This window comes from Leptodactylus fuscus, chromosome 2 (genome assembly GCF_031893055.1).
Source record: "Leptodactylus fuscus isolate aLepFus1 chromosome 2, aLepFus1.hap2, whole genome shotgun sequence".
Classification (NCBI taxonomy): Eukaryota; Metazoa; Chordata; class Amphibia; order Anura; family Leptodactylidae; genus Leptodactylus; species Leptodactylus fuscus.
Window position 1 is genome coordinate 1,809,500 of NC_134266.1, and position 20,077 is coordinate 1,829,576.

General features: G+C 34.2%; 1 protein-coding gene across 1 annotated transcript in view; it reads right to left on the reverse strand.

The window, feature by feature from the left end:
• The window catches only part of CD247 (CD247 molecule), a 101,813-nt gene extending 81,993 nt beyond the window's left edge, over positions 1-19,820 (reverse strand). The window contains exon 1 of the mRNA XM_075262509.1: positions 19,706-19,820. Within this exon, the coding sequence (XP_075118610.1) occupies positions 19,706-19,760 (55 nt within the window). The 5' untranslated portion in view covers positions 19,761-19,820. The remainder of the gene's footprint in view (positions 1-19,705) is intronic.
• Between the last annotated feature and the right edge of the window lie 257 nt (positions 19,821-20,077).

Consider the following 20,077-nt stretch of genomic DNA (forward strand, 5'->3'; position numbering starts at 1 on the left):
TATGATACTGCTCCTATGTACAAGAATATAACTACTATAATACTACTCCTATGTACAAGAATATACTACTATAATAATACCTCCTATGTACAAGAATATAACTACTATAATACTACTCCTATGTACAAGAATATAACTACTATAATACTACTCCTATGTACAAGAATATAACTACTATAATACTACTCCTATGTACAAGAATATAACTACTATAATACTACTCCTATGTACAAGAATATAACTACTATAATACTACCTCCTATGTACAAGAATATAACTACTATAATACTACTCCTATGTACAAGAATATAACTACTATAATACTACTCCTATGTACAAGAATATAACTACTATAATACTACTCCTATGTACAAGAATATAACTACTATAATACTACTCCTATGTACAAGAATATAACTACTATAATACTACTCCTATGTACAAGAATATAACTACTATAATACTACTCCTATGTACAAGAATATAACTACTATAATACTACCTCCTATGTACAAGAATATAACAACTATAATACTGCTCCTATGTACAAGAATATAACTACTATAATACTGCTCCTATGTACAAGAATATAACTACTATAATACTGCTCCTATGTACAAGAAAATAACTACTATAATACTACTCCTATGTACAAGAATATACTACTATAATAATACCTCCTATGTACAAGAATATAACTACTATAATACTACTCCTATGTACAAGAATATAACTACTATAATACTACTCCTATGTACAAGAATATAACTACTATAATACTGCTCCTATGTACAAGAATATAACTACTATAATACTACTCCTATGTACAAGAATATAACTACTATAATACTACCTCCTATGTACAAGAATATAACTACTATAATACTACCTCCTATGTACAAGAATATAACTACTATAATACTACCTCCTATGTACAAGAATATAACTACTATAATACTACTCCTATGTACAAGAATATAACTACTATAATACTACTCCTATGTACAAGAATATAACTACTATAATACTACTCCTATGTACAAGAATATAACTACTATAATACTACCTCCTATGTACAAGAATATAACAACTATAATACTGCTCCTATGTACAAGAATATAACTACTATAATACTACTCCTATGTACAAGAATATAACTACTATAATACTACCTCCTATGTACAAGAATATAACTACTATAATACTGCTCCTATGTACAAGAATATAACTACTATAATACTGCTCCTATGTACAAGAATATAACTACTATAATACTGCTCCTATGTACAAGAATATAACTACTATAATACTACTCCTATGTACAAGAATATAACTACTATAATACTACCTCCTATGTACAAGAATATAACTACTATAATACTACTCCTATGTACAAGAATATAACTACTATAATACTACTCCTATGTACAAGAATATAACTACTATAATACTACCTCCTATGTACAAGAATATAACTACTATAATACTACTCCTATGTACAAGAATATAACTACTATAATACTGCTCCTATGTACAAGAATATAACTACTATAATACTGCTCCTATGTACAAGAATATAACTACTATAATACTACCTCCTATGTACAAGAATATAACTACTATAATACTACCTCCTATGTACAAGAATATAACTACTATAATACTACTCCTATGTACAAGAATATAACTACTATAATACTGCTCCTATGTACAAGAATATAACTACTATAATACTGCTCCTATGTACAAGAATATAACTACTATAATACTACTCCTATGTACAAGAATATAACTACTATAATACTACTCCTATGTACAAGAATATAACTACTATAATAATACCTCCTATGTACAAGAATATAACTACTATAATACTACTCCTATGTACAAGAATATAACTACTATAATACTGCTCCTATGTACAAGAATATAACTACTATAATACTACTCCTATGTACAAGAATATAACTACTATAATACTACCTCCTATGTACAAGAATATAACTACTATAATACTACTCCTATGTACAAGAATATAACTACTATAATACTACTCCTATGTACAAGAATATAACTACTATAATACTACCTCCTATGTACAAGAATATAACTACTATAATACTACCTCCTATGTACAAGAATATAACTACTATAATACTACTCCTATGTACAAGAATATAACTACTATAATACTACTCCTATGTACAAGAATATAACTACTATAATACTACTCCTATGTACAAGAATATAACTACTATAATACTACTCCTATGTACAAGAATATAACTACTATAATACTGCTCCTATGTACAAGAATATAACTACTATAATACTACCTCCTATGTACAAGAATATAACTACTATAATACTACTCCTATGTACAAGAATATAACTACTATAATACTGCTCCTATGTACAAGAATATAACTACTATAATACTACTCCTATATACAAGAATATAACTACTATAATACTCCTCCTATGTACAAGAATATAACTACTATAATACTACCTCCTATGTACAAGAATATAACTACTATAATACTACCTCCTATGTACAAGAATATAACTACTATAATACTGCTCCTATGTACAAGAATATAACTACTATAATACTACCTCCTATGTACAAGAATATAACTACTATAATACTACCTCCTATGTACAAGAATATAACTACTATAATACTACTCCTATGTACAAGAATATAACTACTATAATACTACTCCTATGTACAAGAATATAACTACTATAATACTGCTCCTATGTACAAAAATATAACTACTATAATACTACTCCTATGTACAAGAATATAACTACTATAATACTACTCCTATGTACAAGAATATAACTACTATAATACTGCTCCTATGTACAAGAATATAACTACTATAATACTGCTCCTATGTACAAGAATATAACTACTATAATACTACTCCTATGTACAAGAATATAACTACTATAATACTGCCTCTATGTACAAGAATATAACTACTATAATACTACTCCTATGTGCAGAATATAACTACTATAATACTGCTCCTATGTACAAGAATATAACTACTATAATACTACTCCTATGTACAAGAATATACCTACTATAATACTGCTCCTATGTACAAAATATAACTACTATAATACTGCTCCTATGTAAAAGAATATAACTACTATAATACTACTCCTATGTACAAGAATATAACTATAATACTGCCCCCTATGTACAAGAATATAACTACTATAATACTGCTCCTATGTACAAGAATATAACTACTATAATACTACTCCTATGTACAAGAATATAACTACTATAATACTACTCCTATATACAAGAATATAACTACTATAATACTGCCCCCTATGTACAAGAATATAACTACTATAATACTACTCCTATGTACAAGAATATAACTACTATAATACTGCCCCCTATGTACAAGAATATAACTACTATAATACTACTACTATGTACAAGAATATAACTACTATAATACTGCTCCTATGTACAAGAATATAACTACTATAATACTGCTCCTATGTACAAGAATATAACTACTATAATACTACTCCTATGTACAAGAATATAACTACTATAATACTACTCCTATGTAGAAGAATATAACTACTATAATACTACCTCCTATGTACAAGAATATAACTACTATAATACTACCTCCTATGTACAAGAATATAACTACTATAATACTACCTCCTATGTACAAGAATATAACTACTATAATACTACTCCTATGTACAAGAATATAACTACTACAATACTACTCCTATGTACAAGAATATAACTACTATAATACTACCTCCTATGTACAAGAATATAACAACTATAATACTGCTCCTATGTACAAGAATATAACTACTATAATACTGCTCCTATGTACAAGAATATAACTACTATAATACTGCTCCTATGTACAAGAAAATAACTACTATAATACTACTCCTATGTACAAGAATATACTACTATAATAATACCTCCTATGTACAAGAATATAACTACTATAATACTACCTCCTATGTACAAGAATATAACTACTATAATACTACTCCTATGTACAAGAATATAACTACTATAATACTGCTCCTATGAACAAGAATATAACTACTATAATACTACTCCTATGTACAAGAATATAACTACTATAATACTACCTCCTATGTACAAGAATATAACTACTATAATACTGCTCCTATGTACAAGAATATAACTACTATAATACTACTCCTATGTACAAGAATATAACTACTATAATACTACCTCCTATGTACAAGAATATAACTACTATAATACTACCTCCTATGTACAAGAATATAACTACTATAATACTACTCCTATGTACAAGAATATAACTACTATAATACTACTCCTATGTACAAGAATATAACTACTATAATACTACCTCCTATGTACAAGAATATAACTACTATAATACTACTCCTATGTACAAGAATATAACTACTATAATACTACTCCTATGTACAAGAATATAACTACTATAATACTACTCCTATGTACAAGAATATAACTACTATAATACTACCTCCTATGTACAAGAATATAACAACTATAATACTGCTCCTATGTACAAGAATATAACTACTATAATACTGCTCCTATGTACAAGAATATAACTACTATAATACTGCTCCTATGTACAAGAATATAACTACTATAATACTACTCCTATGTACAAGAATATACTACTATAATAATACCTCCTATGTACAAGAATATAACTACTATAATACTACTCCTATGTACAAGAATATAACTACTATAATACTACTCCTATGTACAAGAATATAACTACTATAATACTACCTCCTATGTACAAGAATATAACTGCTATAATACTACTCCTATGTACAAGAATATAACTACTATAATACTACTCCTATGTACAAGAATATAACTACTATAATACTACCTCCTATGTACAAGAATATAACTACTATAATACTACTCCTATGTACAAGAATATAACTACTATAATACTGCTCCTATGTACAAGAATATAACTACTATAATACTGCTCCTATGTACAAGAATATAACTACTATAATACTACCTCCTATGTACAAGAATATAACTACTATAATACTACCTCCTATGTACAAGAATATAACTACTATAATACTACTCCTATGTACAAGAATATAACTACTATAATACTGCTCCTATGTACAAGAATATAACTACTATAATACTGCTCCTATGTACAAGAATATAACTACTATAATACTGCTCCTATGTACAAGAATATAACTACTATAATACTACTCCTATGTACAAGAATATACTACTATAATAATACCTCCTATGTACAAGAATATAACTACTATAATACTACTCCTATGTACAAGAATATAACTACTATAATACTGCTCCTATGTACAAGAATATAACTACTATAATACTACTCCTATGTACAAGAATATAACTACTATAATACTACCTCCTATGTACAAGAATATAACTACTATAATACTACTCCTATGTACAAGAATATAACTACTATAATACTACTCCTATGTACAAGAATATAACTACTATAATACTACCTCCTATGTACAAGAATATAACTACTATAATACTACCTCCTATGTACAAGAATATAACTACTATAATACTACCTCCTATGTACAAGAATATAACTACTATAATACTACTCCTATGTACAAGAATATAACTACTATAATACTACTCCTATGTACAAGAATATAACTACTATAATACTACTCCTATGTACAAGAATATAACTACTATAATACTACCTCCTATGTACAAGAATATATGTACTATAATACTGCTCCTATGTACAAGAATATAACTACTATAATACTACCTCCTATGTACAAGAATATAACTACTATAATACTACTCCTATGTACAAGAATATAACTACTATAATACTGCTCCTATGTACAAGAATATAACTACTATAATACTACTCCTATGTACAAGAATATAACTACTATAATACTCCTCCTATGTACAAGAATATAACTACTATAATACTACCTCCTATGTACAAGAATATAACTACTATAATACTACCTCCTATGTACAAGAATATAAACTACTATAATACTGCTCCTATGTACAAGAATATAACTACTATAATACTACCTCCTATGTACAAGAATATAACTACTATAATACTACCTCCTATGTACAAGAATATAACTACTATAATACTACTCCTATGTACAAGAATATAACTACTATAATACTGCTCCTATGTACAAGAATATAACTACTATAATACTGCTCCTATGTACTAGAATATAACTACTATAATACTGCTCCTATGTACAAGAATATAACTACTATAATACTGCCTCTATGTACAAGAATATAACTACTATAATACTACTCCTATGTACAAGAATATAACTACTATAATACTACTCCTATGTACAAGAATATAACTACTATAATACTACCTCCTATGTTTAAGAATATACCTACTATAATACTACTCCTATGTACAAGAATATACCTACTATAATACTACTCCTATGTACAAGAATATAACTACTATAATACTACTCCTATGTACAAGAATATAACTACTATAATACTACCTCCTATATACAAGAATATATCTACTATAATACTACTCCTATGTACAATAATATAACTACTATAATACTACCTCCTATATACAAGAATATAACTACTATAATACTGCCCCGTATGTACAAGAATATAACTACTATAATACTGCCCCCTATGTACAAGAATATAACTACTATAATACTGCTCCTATGTACAAGAATATAACTACTATAATACTACTCCTATGTACAAGAATATAACTACTATAATACTACTCCTATGTACAAGAATATAACTACTATAATACTACTCCTATGTACAAGATTATAACTACTATAATATTTCCTCCTATGTATAGGAATATAACTACTATAATACTACTCCTATGTACAAGAATATAACTACTATAATACTACTCCTATGTACAAGAATATAACTACTATAATACTGCTCCTATGTACAAGAATATAACTACTATAATACTGCTCCTATGTACAAGAATATAACTACTATAATACTACTCCTATGTACAAGAATATAACTACTATAATACTACTCCTATGTACAAGAATATAACTACTATAATACTACTCCTATGTACAAGAATATAACTACTATAATACTACTCCTATGTACAAGAATATAACTACTATAATACTACTCCTATGTACAAGAATATAACTACTATAATACTACCTCCTATGTACAAGAATATAACTACTATAATACTACTCCTATGTACAAGAATATAACTACTATAATACTACTCCTATGTACAAGAATATAACTACTATAATACTGCTCCTATGTACAAGAATATAACTACTATAATACTACCTCCTATGTACAAGAATATAACTACTATAATACTACTCCTATGTACAAGAATATAACTACTATAATACTACTCATATGTACAAGAATATAACTACTATAATACTACCTCCTATGTACAAGAATATAACTACTATAATACTACTCCTATGTACAAGAATATAACTACTATAATACTACTCCTATGTACAAGATTATAACTACTATAATATTTCCTCCTATGTATAGGAATATAACTACTATAATACTACTCCTATGTACAAGAATATAACTACTATAATACTACTCCTATGTACAAGAATATAACTACTATAATACTACTCCTATGTATAAGAATATAACTACTATAATACTACTCCTATGTACAAGAATATAACTACTATAATACTACTCCTATGTACAAGAATATAACTACTATAATACTACTCCTATGTACAAGAATATAACTACTATAATACTACTCCTATGTACAAGAATATAACTACTATAATACTACCTCCTATGTATGGGGATTTACAGTAACTATATTATACTATATTGCTTGGTCACTGACTACTCTGTAATGACTTCTCTTCTACATTCTCAGTGGATTTCAGTGGTTATACTTAGTATACGGTTCTGCATGTTGTACAATACTCCCGCCATATACAGGAATACATTCCGTACATCAGCTCAGTGCTTAGAGCAGGAATACATTTTCCGGAGCTGTAATGATATTCATCAGATCTTGTATGTCCTGGAACATCTCCGCTCCACTAACAAGCCCAGAATCTTGGTTGTGCTTGGCGCCCGCTCTCTGGTATTTGCAGGTATCGGCTCATTTATATGACAGGGATCAGACACGGTGATAGCGGAGCATTGACCAATTATCTCCCAGGTTTAGCCTGTTGGATTTATGGCTGTCAGTACATAAAAAAGATATTCACCATTTCTACAGGAAGGAGGAGAAGTAACAGCAGTATCAGTCACTGGCTCCTTAAGGAATTCCTCTGAATAAGAAAATAGGGCAGGTATATCTGTAGGGTCACAGCGCCCCCTAACACAGGTGGTTTCAGTACCATCATAGGGCAACTTGACTCTGTGCAGTCATAGGGAAACCGGACTCCATACAGTTATAGTACAACCAGGCTCGGTACCATCATAGTACAACCAACCTCAATACCATCATGGTACAGCCAGCCTCAATACCATCATAGTACAACCATCCTCAATACCATCATAGTACAACCAGCCTCAATACCATCATGGTACAGCCAGCCTCAATACCATCATAGTACAACCATCCTCAATACCATCATAGTACACCCAGCCTCAATACCATCATAGTACACCCAGCCTCAGTACCATCATAGTACAACCAGCCTCAATACCATCATAGTACAACCAGCCTCAGTACCATCATAGTACAACCAGCCTCAATACCATCATAGTACACCCAGCCTCAATACCATCATAGTACACCCAGCCTCAGTACCATCATAGTACAACCAGCCTCAATACCATCATAGTACACCCAGCCTCAGTACCATCATAGTACAACCAGCCTCAATACCATCATAGTACAACCATCCTCAATACCATCATAGTACACCCAGCCTCAGTACCATCATAGTACAACCAGCCTCAGTACCATCATAGTACAACCGGCCTCAATACCATCATAGTACACCCAGCCTCAGTACCATCATAGTACACCCAGCCTCAGTACCATCATAGTACACCCAGCCTCAATATCATCATAGTACAACCAGCCTCAATACCATCATAGTACACCCAGCCTCAATACCATCATAGTACACCCAGCCTCAATACCATCATAGTACAACCAGCCTCAATACCATCATAGTACAACCAGCCTCAATACCATTATAGTACAACCAGCCTCAATACCATCATAGTACAACCGGCCTCGGTACCATCATAGTACAACCAGCCTCAATACCATCATAGTACAACCAGCCTCAATACCATTATAGTACAACCAGCCTCAGTACCATCATAGTACAACCAGCCTCAGTACCATCATAGTACAACCGGCCTCAATACCATCATAGTACACCCAGCCTCAGTACCATCATAGTACAACCAGCCTCGGTACCATCATAGTACAACCAGCCTCAATATCATCATAGTACAACCAGCCTCAGTACCATCATAGTACAACCGGCCTCAATATCATCATAGTACAACCAGCCTCAGTACCATCATAGTACAACCAGCCTCAATACCATCATAGTACAACCAGCCTCAGTACCATCATAGTACAACCAGCCTCAGTACCATCATAGTACAACCGGCCTCAATATCATCATAGTACAACCAACCTCAGTACCATCATAGTACACCCAGCCTCAATACCATCATAGTACAACCAGCCTCGGTACCATCATAGTACAACCAGCCTCGGTACCATCATAGTACAACCTATAAATAATACAATAATACAGTATACAAATAACCATACGGTGCATGATTACCACCGCCATATAGTCTATAAATAATACAATAATACAGTATACAAATAACCATACCATACTGTACATGATTACCACCGCCATACAGTCTATAAATAATACAATAATACAGTATACAAATAACCATACGGTGCATGATTACCACCGCCATATAGTCTATAAATAATACAATAATACAGTATACAAATAAACATACCATACTGTGCATGATTACCACCGCTATATAGTCTATAAATACAATAATACAGTATACAAATAACCATACAGTGCATGATTACCACTGCCATATAGTCTATAAATAATACAATAATACAGTATACAAATAACCATACCATACTGTACATGATTACCACCGCCATACAGTCTATAAATAATACAATAATACAGTATACAAATAACCATACGGTGCATGATTACCACCGCCATATAGTCTATAAATAATACAATAATACAGTATACAAATAAACATACCATACTGTGCATGATTACCACCGCTATATAGTCTATAAATACAATAATACAGTATACAAATAACCATACAGTGCATGATTACCACTGCCATATAGTCTATAGATAATACAATAATACAGTATACAAATAACCATACAGTGCATGATTACCACCGCCATACAGTCTATAAATAATACAATAATACAGTATACAAATAACCATACCATACTGTACATGATTACCACCATACTGTGCATGATTACCACCGCCATACAGTCTATAAATAATACAATAATACAGTATACAAATAACCATACCATACTGTACATGATTACCACCGGCATATAGTCTATAAATAATACAATAATACAGTATACAAATAACCATACGGTGCATGATTACCACCGCCATATAGTCTATAAATAATACAATAATACAGTATACAAATAAACATACCATACTGTGCATGATTACCACCGCTATATAGTCTATAAATACAATAATACAGTATACAAATAACCATACAGTGCATGATTACCACTGCCATATAGTCTATAAATAATACAATAATACAGTATACAAATAACCATACAGTGCATGATTACCACCGCCATACAGTCTATAAATAATACAATAATACAGTATACAAATAACCATACCATACTGTACATGATTACCACCGCCATATAGTCTATAAATAATACAATAATACAGTATACAAATAACCATACGGTGCATGATTACCACCGCCATATAGTCTATAAATAATACAATAATACAGTATACAAATAAACATACCATACTGTGCATGATTACCACCATACTGTGCATGATTACCACCGCTATATAGTCTATAAATACAATAATACAGTATACAAATAACCATACAGTGCATGATTACCACTGCCATATAGTCTATAAATAATACAATAATACAGTATACAAATAACCATACAGTGCATGATTACCACCGCCATATAGTCTATAAATAATACAATAATACAGTATACAAATAACCATACGGTGCATGATTACCACCGCCATATAGTCTATAAATAATACAATAATACAGTATACAAATAACCATACCATACTGTGCATGATTACAACCGCCATATAGTCTATAAATGATACAATAATACAGTATACAAATAACCATACAGTGCATGATTACCACCGCCATATAGTCTATAAATAGTACAATAATACAGTATACGAATAACCATACAGTGCATGATTACCACCGCCATATAGTCTATAAATGATACAATAATACAGTATACAAATAACCATACAGTGCATGATTACCACCGCCATATAGTCTATAAATAGTACAATAATACAGTATACGAATAACCATACAGTGCATGATTACCACCGGCATATAGTCTATAAATAATACAATAATACAGTATACAAATAACCATACCATACTGTACATGATTACCACCGCCATATAGTCTATAAATGATACAATAAAACAGTATACAAATAACCATACGGTGCATGATTACCACCGCCATATCCTATTAATATTATAAATGTGAAAGTTTGTGGGTTTGTGACTTTGGATGTTCGGATGTTTGTTCCTCAATCACGCAAAAACCGCTCCACCGATTTGGCTGAAATTTTCCACAAACATAGTCACTACACTCGATTGCGCAATAGGCTACTTTTTGTCACAATAGCGCACATACGTTTTTCCCAGGACCCCCACAAAATCCAAACTCACATCACCATCTCTGCAATCTCACACACTTTGGACCCCGATTTGGCTGAAATTTTCCACAAACATAGTCACTACACTCGATTGCGCAATAGGCTACTTTTTGTCACAATAGCGCACATACGTTTTTCCCAGGACCCTTTGGATGTTCGGATGTTTGGCGGTCAATCACGCAAAAACTGCTCCACCGATTTGGCTGAAATTTTCCACAAACATAGTCCCTACACTCGATTGCGCAATAGGCTACTTTTCGTCACAATAGCGCACATACGTTTTTCCCAGAACCCCCACAAAACCCAAACTCACATCACTATCTCTGCAATCTCACACACTTTGGACCATAGCAAGCCACAAAATTCATATTGCCCCCTACAGCAGAGGTCAGCAACCCCTGGCACACGTACTAAGAGTGGCACTCCTGCCATATTTCACTGGCATGCCAGCAGCACAGAACCTGCAAGAGTTAAATGAAGTCTGTGCTAGAGCTGAGGCATAAGGACACTCCCCTTTGCCAGATGTGCAGGAAACCCAGGGGGTGGAGCTTAATCGCTCAAGTCTCTGCCTGCTATAGTGATAGCTCCTGCCGAAGCTGCTAGCAAACTGAAAGTAAGAAACACACAGCTCCCTTCCTTTACTTCCTATTCTCATTAATGTCAGGCATTTGGGGTTATTAGTTTAGTGTTAGTAACTCCATGTGCCTCACATTAATAGGAATAAACCCCATCATGTCCCTCATATTAACCCCTGTGTGCCCCATATAAAGATTACTAATATGTGAGACATGGAGGGACTACTAAAAGACCTCAGTAATGAAGATACTTAATTATTACCTCCAAGTCTCTCACATCTCAGTAACTAGAGATGAGCGAGTACTGTTGGGATCAGCCGATCTGAACAGCACGCTCCATAGAAATGAATGGATGAACCTGGTACTTCCGCTTGGACGTAGCCAGCGCGCTTAACCCCCCGCGTGCCGGCTACGTCCATTCATTTCTATGCGAGCGTGCTGTTCGGGTCGGCTGATCCCAACAGTACTCGCTCATCTCTATCAGTAACTCTTACACAGGGGTTAATGTGAAGGACATGATGGGGTTAATTGCTATTAATAAGAGGCGCATGGAGTTACTGAACTGTCATGCACAGGGCCAGACTTTATGTGGCTGCTCCAGAGTATCCTGTGCCCAAAACTTACATGTACTGGCGCAAAATAACAACTCATACAATGTCGTATATCGAAGTATATTAACCTGAAATACTTCTGTCCCAAAGACACTATGTACAGTTTATACCAACACCGTATAGCGGCTGAAATACAAATTACATTCAACACAAAAGTCTCACGTATTCTCAGAATTACAGCAACAACAAGATACACAGTTACATTTCATATCCCATACCTTATACACAGTACGAAAACCTTACCCGCGCCTGTATATACCCACTGCTACAATCACCGCAGACCAAGTCGCGGGTACCAGCTAGTAGTCTATAAATAGTACAATAATACAGTATACGAATAACCATACCATACTGTACATGATTACCACCGGCATATAGTCTATAAATAATACAATAATACAGTATACAAATAACCATACAGTGCATGACTACCACCGCCATATAGTCTATAAATAATACAATAATACAGTATACAAATAACCATACAGTGCATGACTACCACCGCCATATAGTCTATAAATGATACAATAATACAGTATACAAATAACCATACAATATAGTACATGGTCACCACTGCTTGAAGGGGGGGGGGCTCTCTATGAGTGTCATGGTTGGTGGACATACAAGGTATTGCAGTTTACCGATGAGTCTTGTTGCTTCTCTCAGGGTCATTGTGGCTCCCCCTATAGGTGCCGGAGTTTATCTGCAGCCTATAATAACTCACCTATGGGGCATTTATTGATATAATAGTGACCATGGGCTCAGTGGGTTGCCTTATAAGATCTTTAATTGACCTATAAGTATGGCCGTACGCATTAGACGGGGATTCTATATCAGTATTGCAGTTTTATTGGGTTACCTTTGGCTTCCTCATGCGGTTCCAGACGTTTCGGCAGGGCCAGGAATTCCCAATGTAATGACTGGAGGCGGGTGTAGGGTTAGCCCTGTCTATGATACCGTATACTACAGCACTCCTTGTATATCAGTCTGTCTCTATATAACAAGCCCCACTTCCTGCGCTTTCTTGTTGTTTGCTATCTTTGGCCTTACCAGACGGCTTTTCTGTCTTCGAGGGCGATGCCGAGCATCTAAATACCGCCATATTTGTGACTGATAACACCGCCTTAAAATGCAACGGCTGACTTATAAACTTTAAGAGTCCCCTGTCATCATGTTGGTTGGAGCCCTGTGTGGTACCCTCTGGCGGCATTACTCCTGGTGTATACTGGTACCAAGACCCGCACCATATAGCATCTAATATCAGTGTTATAGTATGATAACTAGATAAAACTGCAATATGTTAACCATATAACATCACCATACAGTTCCTAAATACCACTGCTATATGTTACGGCCACTACAACCAATGTCCAAAACTAATTTACTCCACAGTGACTATAGAACAGAGGCACAAGATGGCAAAGTACATACCGCTATATAGTAGTGAACTTATAGCAACATACAGTGACCATACAAATAGTAACACATAGCCATCTAATATCAGGGCTACATAATACCGCTATACAATATCACAGGAACTTATAGCAACATACAGTGACCATACAAATAGTAACACATAGCCATCTAATATCAGGGCTACATAATACCGCTATATAATATCACAGGAACTTATAGCAACATACAGTGACCATACAAATAGTAACACATAGCCATCTAATATCAGGGCTACATAATACCGCTATATAATATCACAGGAACTTATAGCAACATACAGTGACCATACAAATAGTAACACATAGCCATCTAATATCAGGGCTACATAATACCGCTATACAATATCACAGGAACTTATAGCAACATACAGTGACCATACAAATAGTAACACATAGCCATCTAATATCAGGGCTACATAATACCGCTATATAATATCACAGGAACTTATAGCAACATACAGTGACCATACAAATAGTAACACATAGCCATCTAATATCAGGGCTACATAATACCGCTATACAATATCACAGGAACTTACAGTGACCATACAACTAGTAACACATAATCATCTAATATCAGGGCTACATAATACCGCTATACAATATCACAGGAACTTATAGCAACATACAGTGACCATACAAATAGTAACACATAGCCATCTAATATCAGGGCTACATAATACTGCTATATAATATCACAGGAACTTATAGCAACATACAGTGACCATACAAATAGTAACACATAGCCATCTAATATCAGGGCTACATAATACCGCTATACAATATCACAGGAACTTACAGTGACCATACAACTAGTAACACATAGTCATCTAATATCAGGGCTATATAACACCGCTATACAATATCACAGGAACTTACAGTGACCATACAACTAGTAACACATAGTCATCTGATATCCGGGCTACATAATACCGCTATACAATATCACAGGACCTTTTTCTAGCTCAAACATTCAGCTTCATGATTTTGAAGCTGAATTTTCTGCTTGTCCAAATTCTGTGTCAAATTTGGCCCCTGCCAGGCGGTATTTTCGGCTTCGCATTCACTTCAATGAAATCCAGCTGAAGATTTGACTCCCCGTGATTGGAGACTGGGTACAGGCAGTATCTGAAGCTGATTTTAAGGCAAAATCCGCCTGACATTCAGCGCCAAATTCCTCCTTGTGAACATAAATGGCCACCTTCGCTATAGCTAAGTTTTATGGGATTTTTTTTATATGGAGATCTTGTTAGTAGTGGATTTCTATTGGTAGGATTATCAGGACACAGATTTGTGATGGGTAACTTGAAATACATTGGGAATTCCTGGCCCTGCCGAAATGTCTCGAACCGCATGAGGAAGCCAAAGGTAACCCAATGAAACTGCAATACTGATATAGAATCCCCGTCTAATGCGTACGGCCATACTTATAGGTCAATTAAAGATCTTAAAGGCGACCCACTGAGCCCATGGTCACTATTTTACCAATAAATGCCCCATAGGTGAGTTATTATAGGCTGCAGATAAACTCCGGCACCTATAGGGGGAGCCACAATGACCCTCAGACAAACAAGACTCATCGGTAAGCTATAGTAACTTGTACGTCAATTACAACGCTCAGCACAACATTTCAGGGTCCCAAAGCGATGATAAGATACCCCAAATACCCCTATAGAAATGGCAGCGCTTATAGGGGAAACAGCCCCACCCCCAATGACACAGGGAAGCTACAGAACCCCATTACCAAATTACTGAACTCGGCACCTCAGGATGACAATATTGATGGACGCTCCAAACTCCGAAGCCGCCGTCTGCAGAGGGGTCTCTGATATATTAGGGGGAGTCTCTGGCCTGGCCGACATGAGAGAATTTATTACCCCCCTCCCCTCCCCCCAGGTCTCCTGCCCCATACAGTCTAATACCCCATATGGATACTGCAGGATAGTAGGATTGGTTTAGGGATAGAAATATTGTAACCCGAGGACACACTTATGGGATCCCAGCTCGCCTCATACCCTGCACGACCGCCGGTTCAGTCTTTGGTCACATTTCCATATCGGAGAATGTCAAAAATATTCGATTTAATTAGAAAAAATAGCAAAACACAGAAAATACAGAACTATTCACATGGAAATGACGGACACCGCACTGAAAGTCCAACGGCCCCACTATAAGTCACCGGCTCCAGCAGATGACGGGTTTTACAATTTTTTATTTTTTTTTAAGTTTTTGCTACTCTGATGGAACAGAAAAAACTGAATTGTTGCTGGAAATGTGAACAGAGATGAAACTAAGTTACCTACAGCAACCACGGAAACAGTGTCCATAGGTGATCTATAAGTAATCTATAGGACCGAAAGAATTCTAGGTTTTTATATAGAAGACCCAGGAGGAATACAGTAACCTGGTGTTATTGTGCACTGAATGGCAGCTGTATTTATATGGTATAGGGGAACTGTAAGAGCTGTACGGTTAGAGTCTTTGCACACTGTATGGCAGAATTTTATTTTAATTTTTATGTAGATTATGAGCCCCATATAGATATATATATATATATATATATATATATATATATATATATATATATATATAGATCACAATGTACATTTTTTCCCCCTATCAGTCTGTCTTTTTAGAATGGGAGGAAATCCACACAAACACGGGGAGAACATACAGACTCCTTGCAGAGGTTGTTCCTGGCGGGATTCGGGCTCAGGACTCCAGCGCTGCAAGGTTACAGTGCTAACCACTGAGCCCCCCCACTATATAGCAGAATTTGGTGAGCTTATTGTTTAACTTTCTGTATCAATAAGAAAACTAGAGTAACTATAAGGAAACTATCGTACCAATAACTGAACTACAGCCCCTGTATGTAAACTACAATACCTACAAGTAAAGTAGCTATACATAACCCAGAGTATAGACAAGTAACTACATTATTTATACGTAAACTACAGCCCCTGTATGTAAACTACAATACCTAGAAGTAAACTACAATATCTATATGTACACTTCTGTACCAATAACAAAACTAGTCATATACTACAGTACCAGTATATAAACTAGAGTGCCTATATTAGTAAACAGCAGTACCTATAAATAATCTACAGTGCCAATAAGTAAACCAAATTACCTATAAGTAAACGGTAATATACAGAACCTTTTAGTAAACTAGAGTACCTATATGTAAACTACAGTATGTACAAGTTAACTACAGTAACTATAACTAGAGTATCTAGAAGCAAACAAGAGTATCTAGAAGTTAGGGCCCCTTCACACGGAGTATATGCTGGCTGATTCGGAACATGTAAACGTTCCGAATCAGCGGCATTTAAAACAGATCCCATTGCTTTCTATGAGAGCCGGCATAAGTGCACTCCCCATAGAAATGAATGGAAAAAATCAGCCCATCATTTCTATGGGGAGCACATGTATGCCGGCTCCTATAGAAAGCAATGGGATCTGTTTTAAATGCCGCTGATTCGGAACGTTTACATGTTCCGAATCAGCCAGCATATACTCCGTGTGAAGGGGCCCTTAGAGTACCTATATGTAAACTAAGTATCTAAAGGTAAACTAGAATATCTACAAGTAAACTAAAGTAAACTACAATACCTATAAACTACAGTATCTATATGTAAACTAAGTATCTACAAGTAAACTAGAATATTTACAAGTAAACTAAAGTAAACTACAGTACCTATAAGTAAACTACAGTACCTATAAGTAAACTAAGTATCTAAAGGTAAACTAGAATATCTACAAGCAAACTACAGTACCTATAAGTAAACTAAGTGTCTACAAGTAAACTAGAATATCTACAAGTAAACTAAAGTAAACTACAGTACCTATAAGTAAACCAAAGTATCTACAAGTAAACTACAGTACCTATAAGTAAACTACAGTACCTATAAGTAAACCAAAGTATCTACAAGTAAACTACAGTACCTATAAGTAAACTATAGTACCTATAAGTAAACTACAGTAACTCTATGTCAACTACAGTACCTATAAGTAAACTAAGTATCTACAAGTAAACCAAAGTATCTACAAGTAAACTACAGTACCTATAAGTAAACCAAAGTATCTACAAGTAAACTACAGTACCTATAAGTAAACTACAGTACCTATAAGTAAACTAAGTATCTAAAGGTAAACTAGAATATCTACAAGCAAACTACAGTACCTATAAGTAAACTATAGTACCTATAAGTAAACTACAGTAACTCTATGTCAACTACAGTACCTATAAGTAAACTAAGTATCTACAAGTAAACTAGAATATCTACAAGTAAACTACAGTACTGATAAGTAAATCAGAGAATCTAGAAGTAAACACAAGTATCTATAAGTGAACTAAAATACCTAAAATTAAACTACATCATCTATAAGAACCTACAGCACCCGTACCTAAGAGCGTTCTTTGTCATGAAAGAAGGCCGGAGGCCATGTTACCCTTACACAGCACAGGAAGAGAACATGACAAAACTGATGAAACCTAAAAAACTTCATAATATCAAAAACTATTTCATAATTGTATCAAATAAAACCAAGTAATTGAATTTGTGATTTTAAGTGATAAGGAAACCAACTAATAGGAAGTGTTATGTACTCGCCATCTCGCGCTCACCGCACTGACAATCACTTAGATAAAAAAATAAATAAATAAATAAATAAAAATGTATTGGGAAATTTTCAAAAATATCAGAAATTCTGGTCCCCAGGGTCTGACGGCAAATGATTTAGAATATTTTTGTTTATTCCGTCAGATACAATATCTTGTGCATCCTCAGGCAAGGCGTGCCAGCTCACACCGGAACACAGTCCGACACTTAGTCCACAAGCGTAAAAACATAAAAAACATGAAAAACATGACATTTACATAATAAAACAGATATAAAATAAAATAATAAACTGTAGTTAAAAAAAAATTGCACAAATTTTGCAAAAAGTTTTAAGAAGGTTTTTGTAAGAAGTGAAGTAGAACCTTGGTGGTTTAGGCTTTGGACGATACCTGCTATGGAGAGGCGAGTGTGGAGGAAGGCGGAGAGGGCGATCCACTTGGCCATGGTGGCTAGTCAGGAGGGGAGCGGGCCGCTCTTTGTTGTACCAGTCGTTGTCACCTGCTCTGAGCGCAGCTTTAGGCTCTTCAACCCACACGACTCTGTGTCTGAGCTGCACAGGAAGTGGAAGATCTAAGACACGGTATATACAACCTGCAGCTCGTCTACTCTACACACAAGCCATAGACCGCACTCCGCCGGTTCTCATCGGCCCTGACTCCAGGAAGGTTTTCGGGTTTTTTAATATCTGTAATGTCTTTATTATGGACTAGTAAATTAGTCTTACAATTAGATTTCAACATTTCTTGGTGTTCATATTGAGC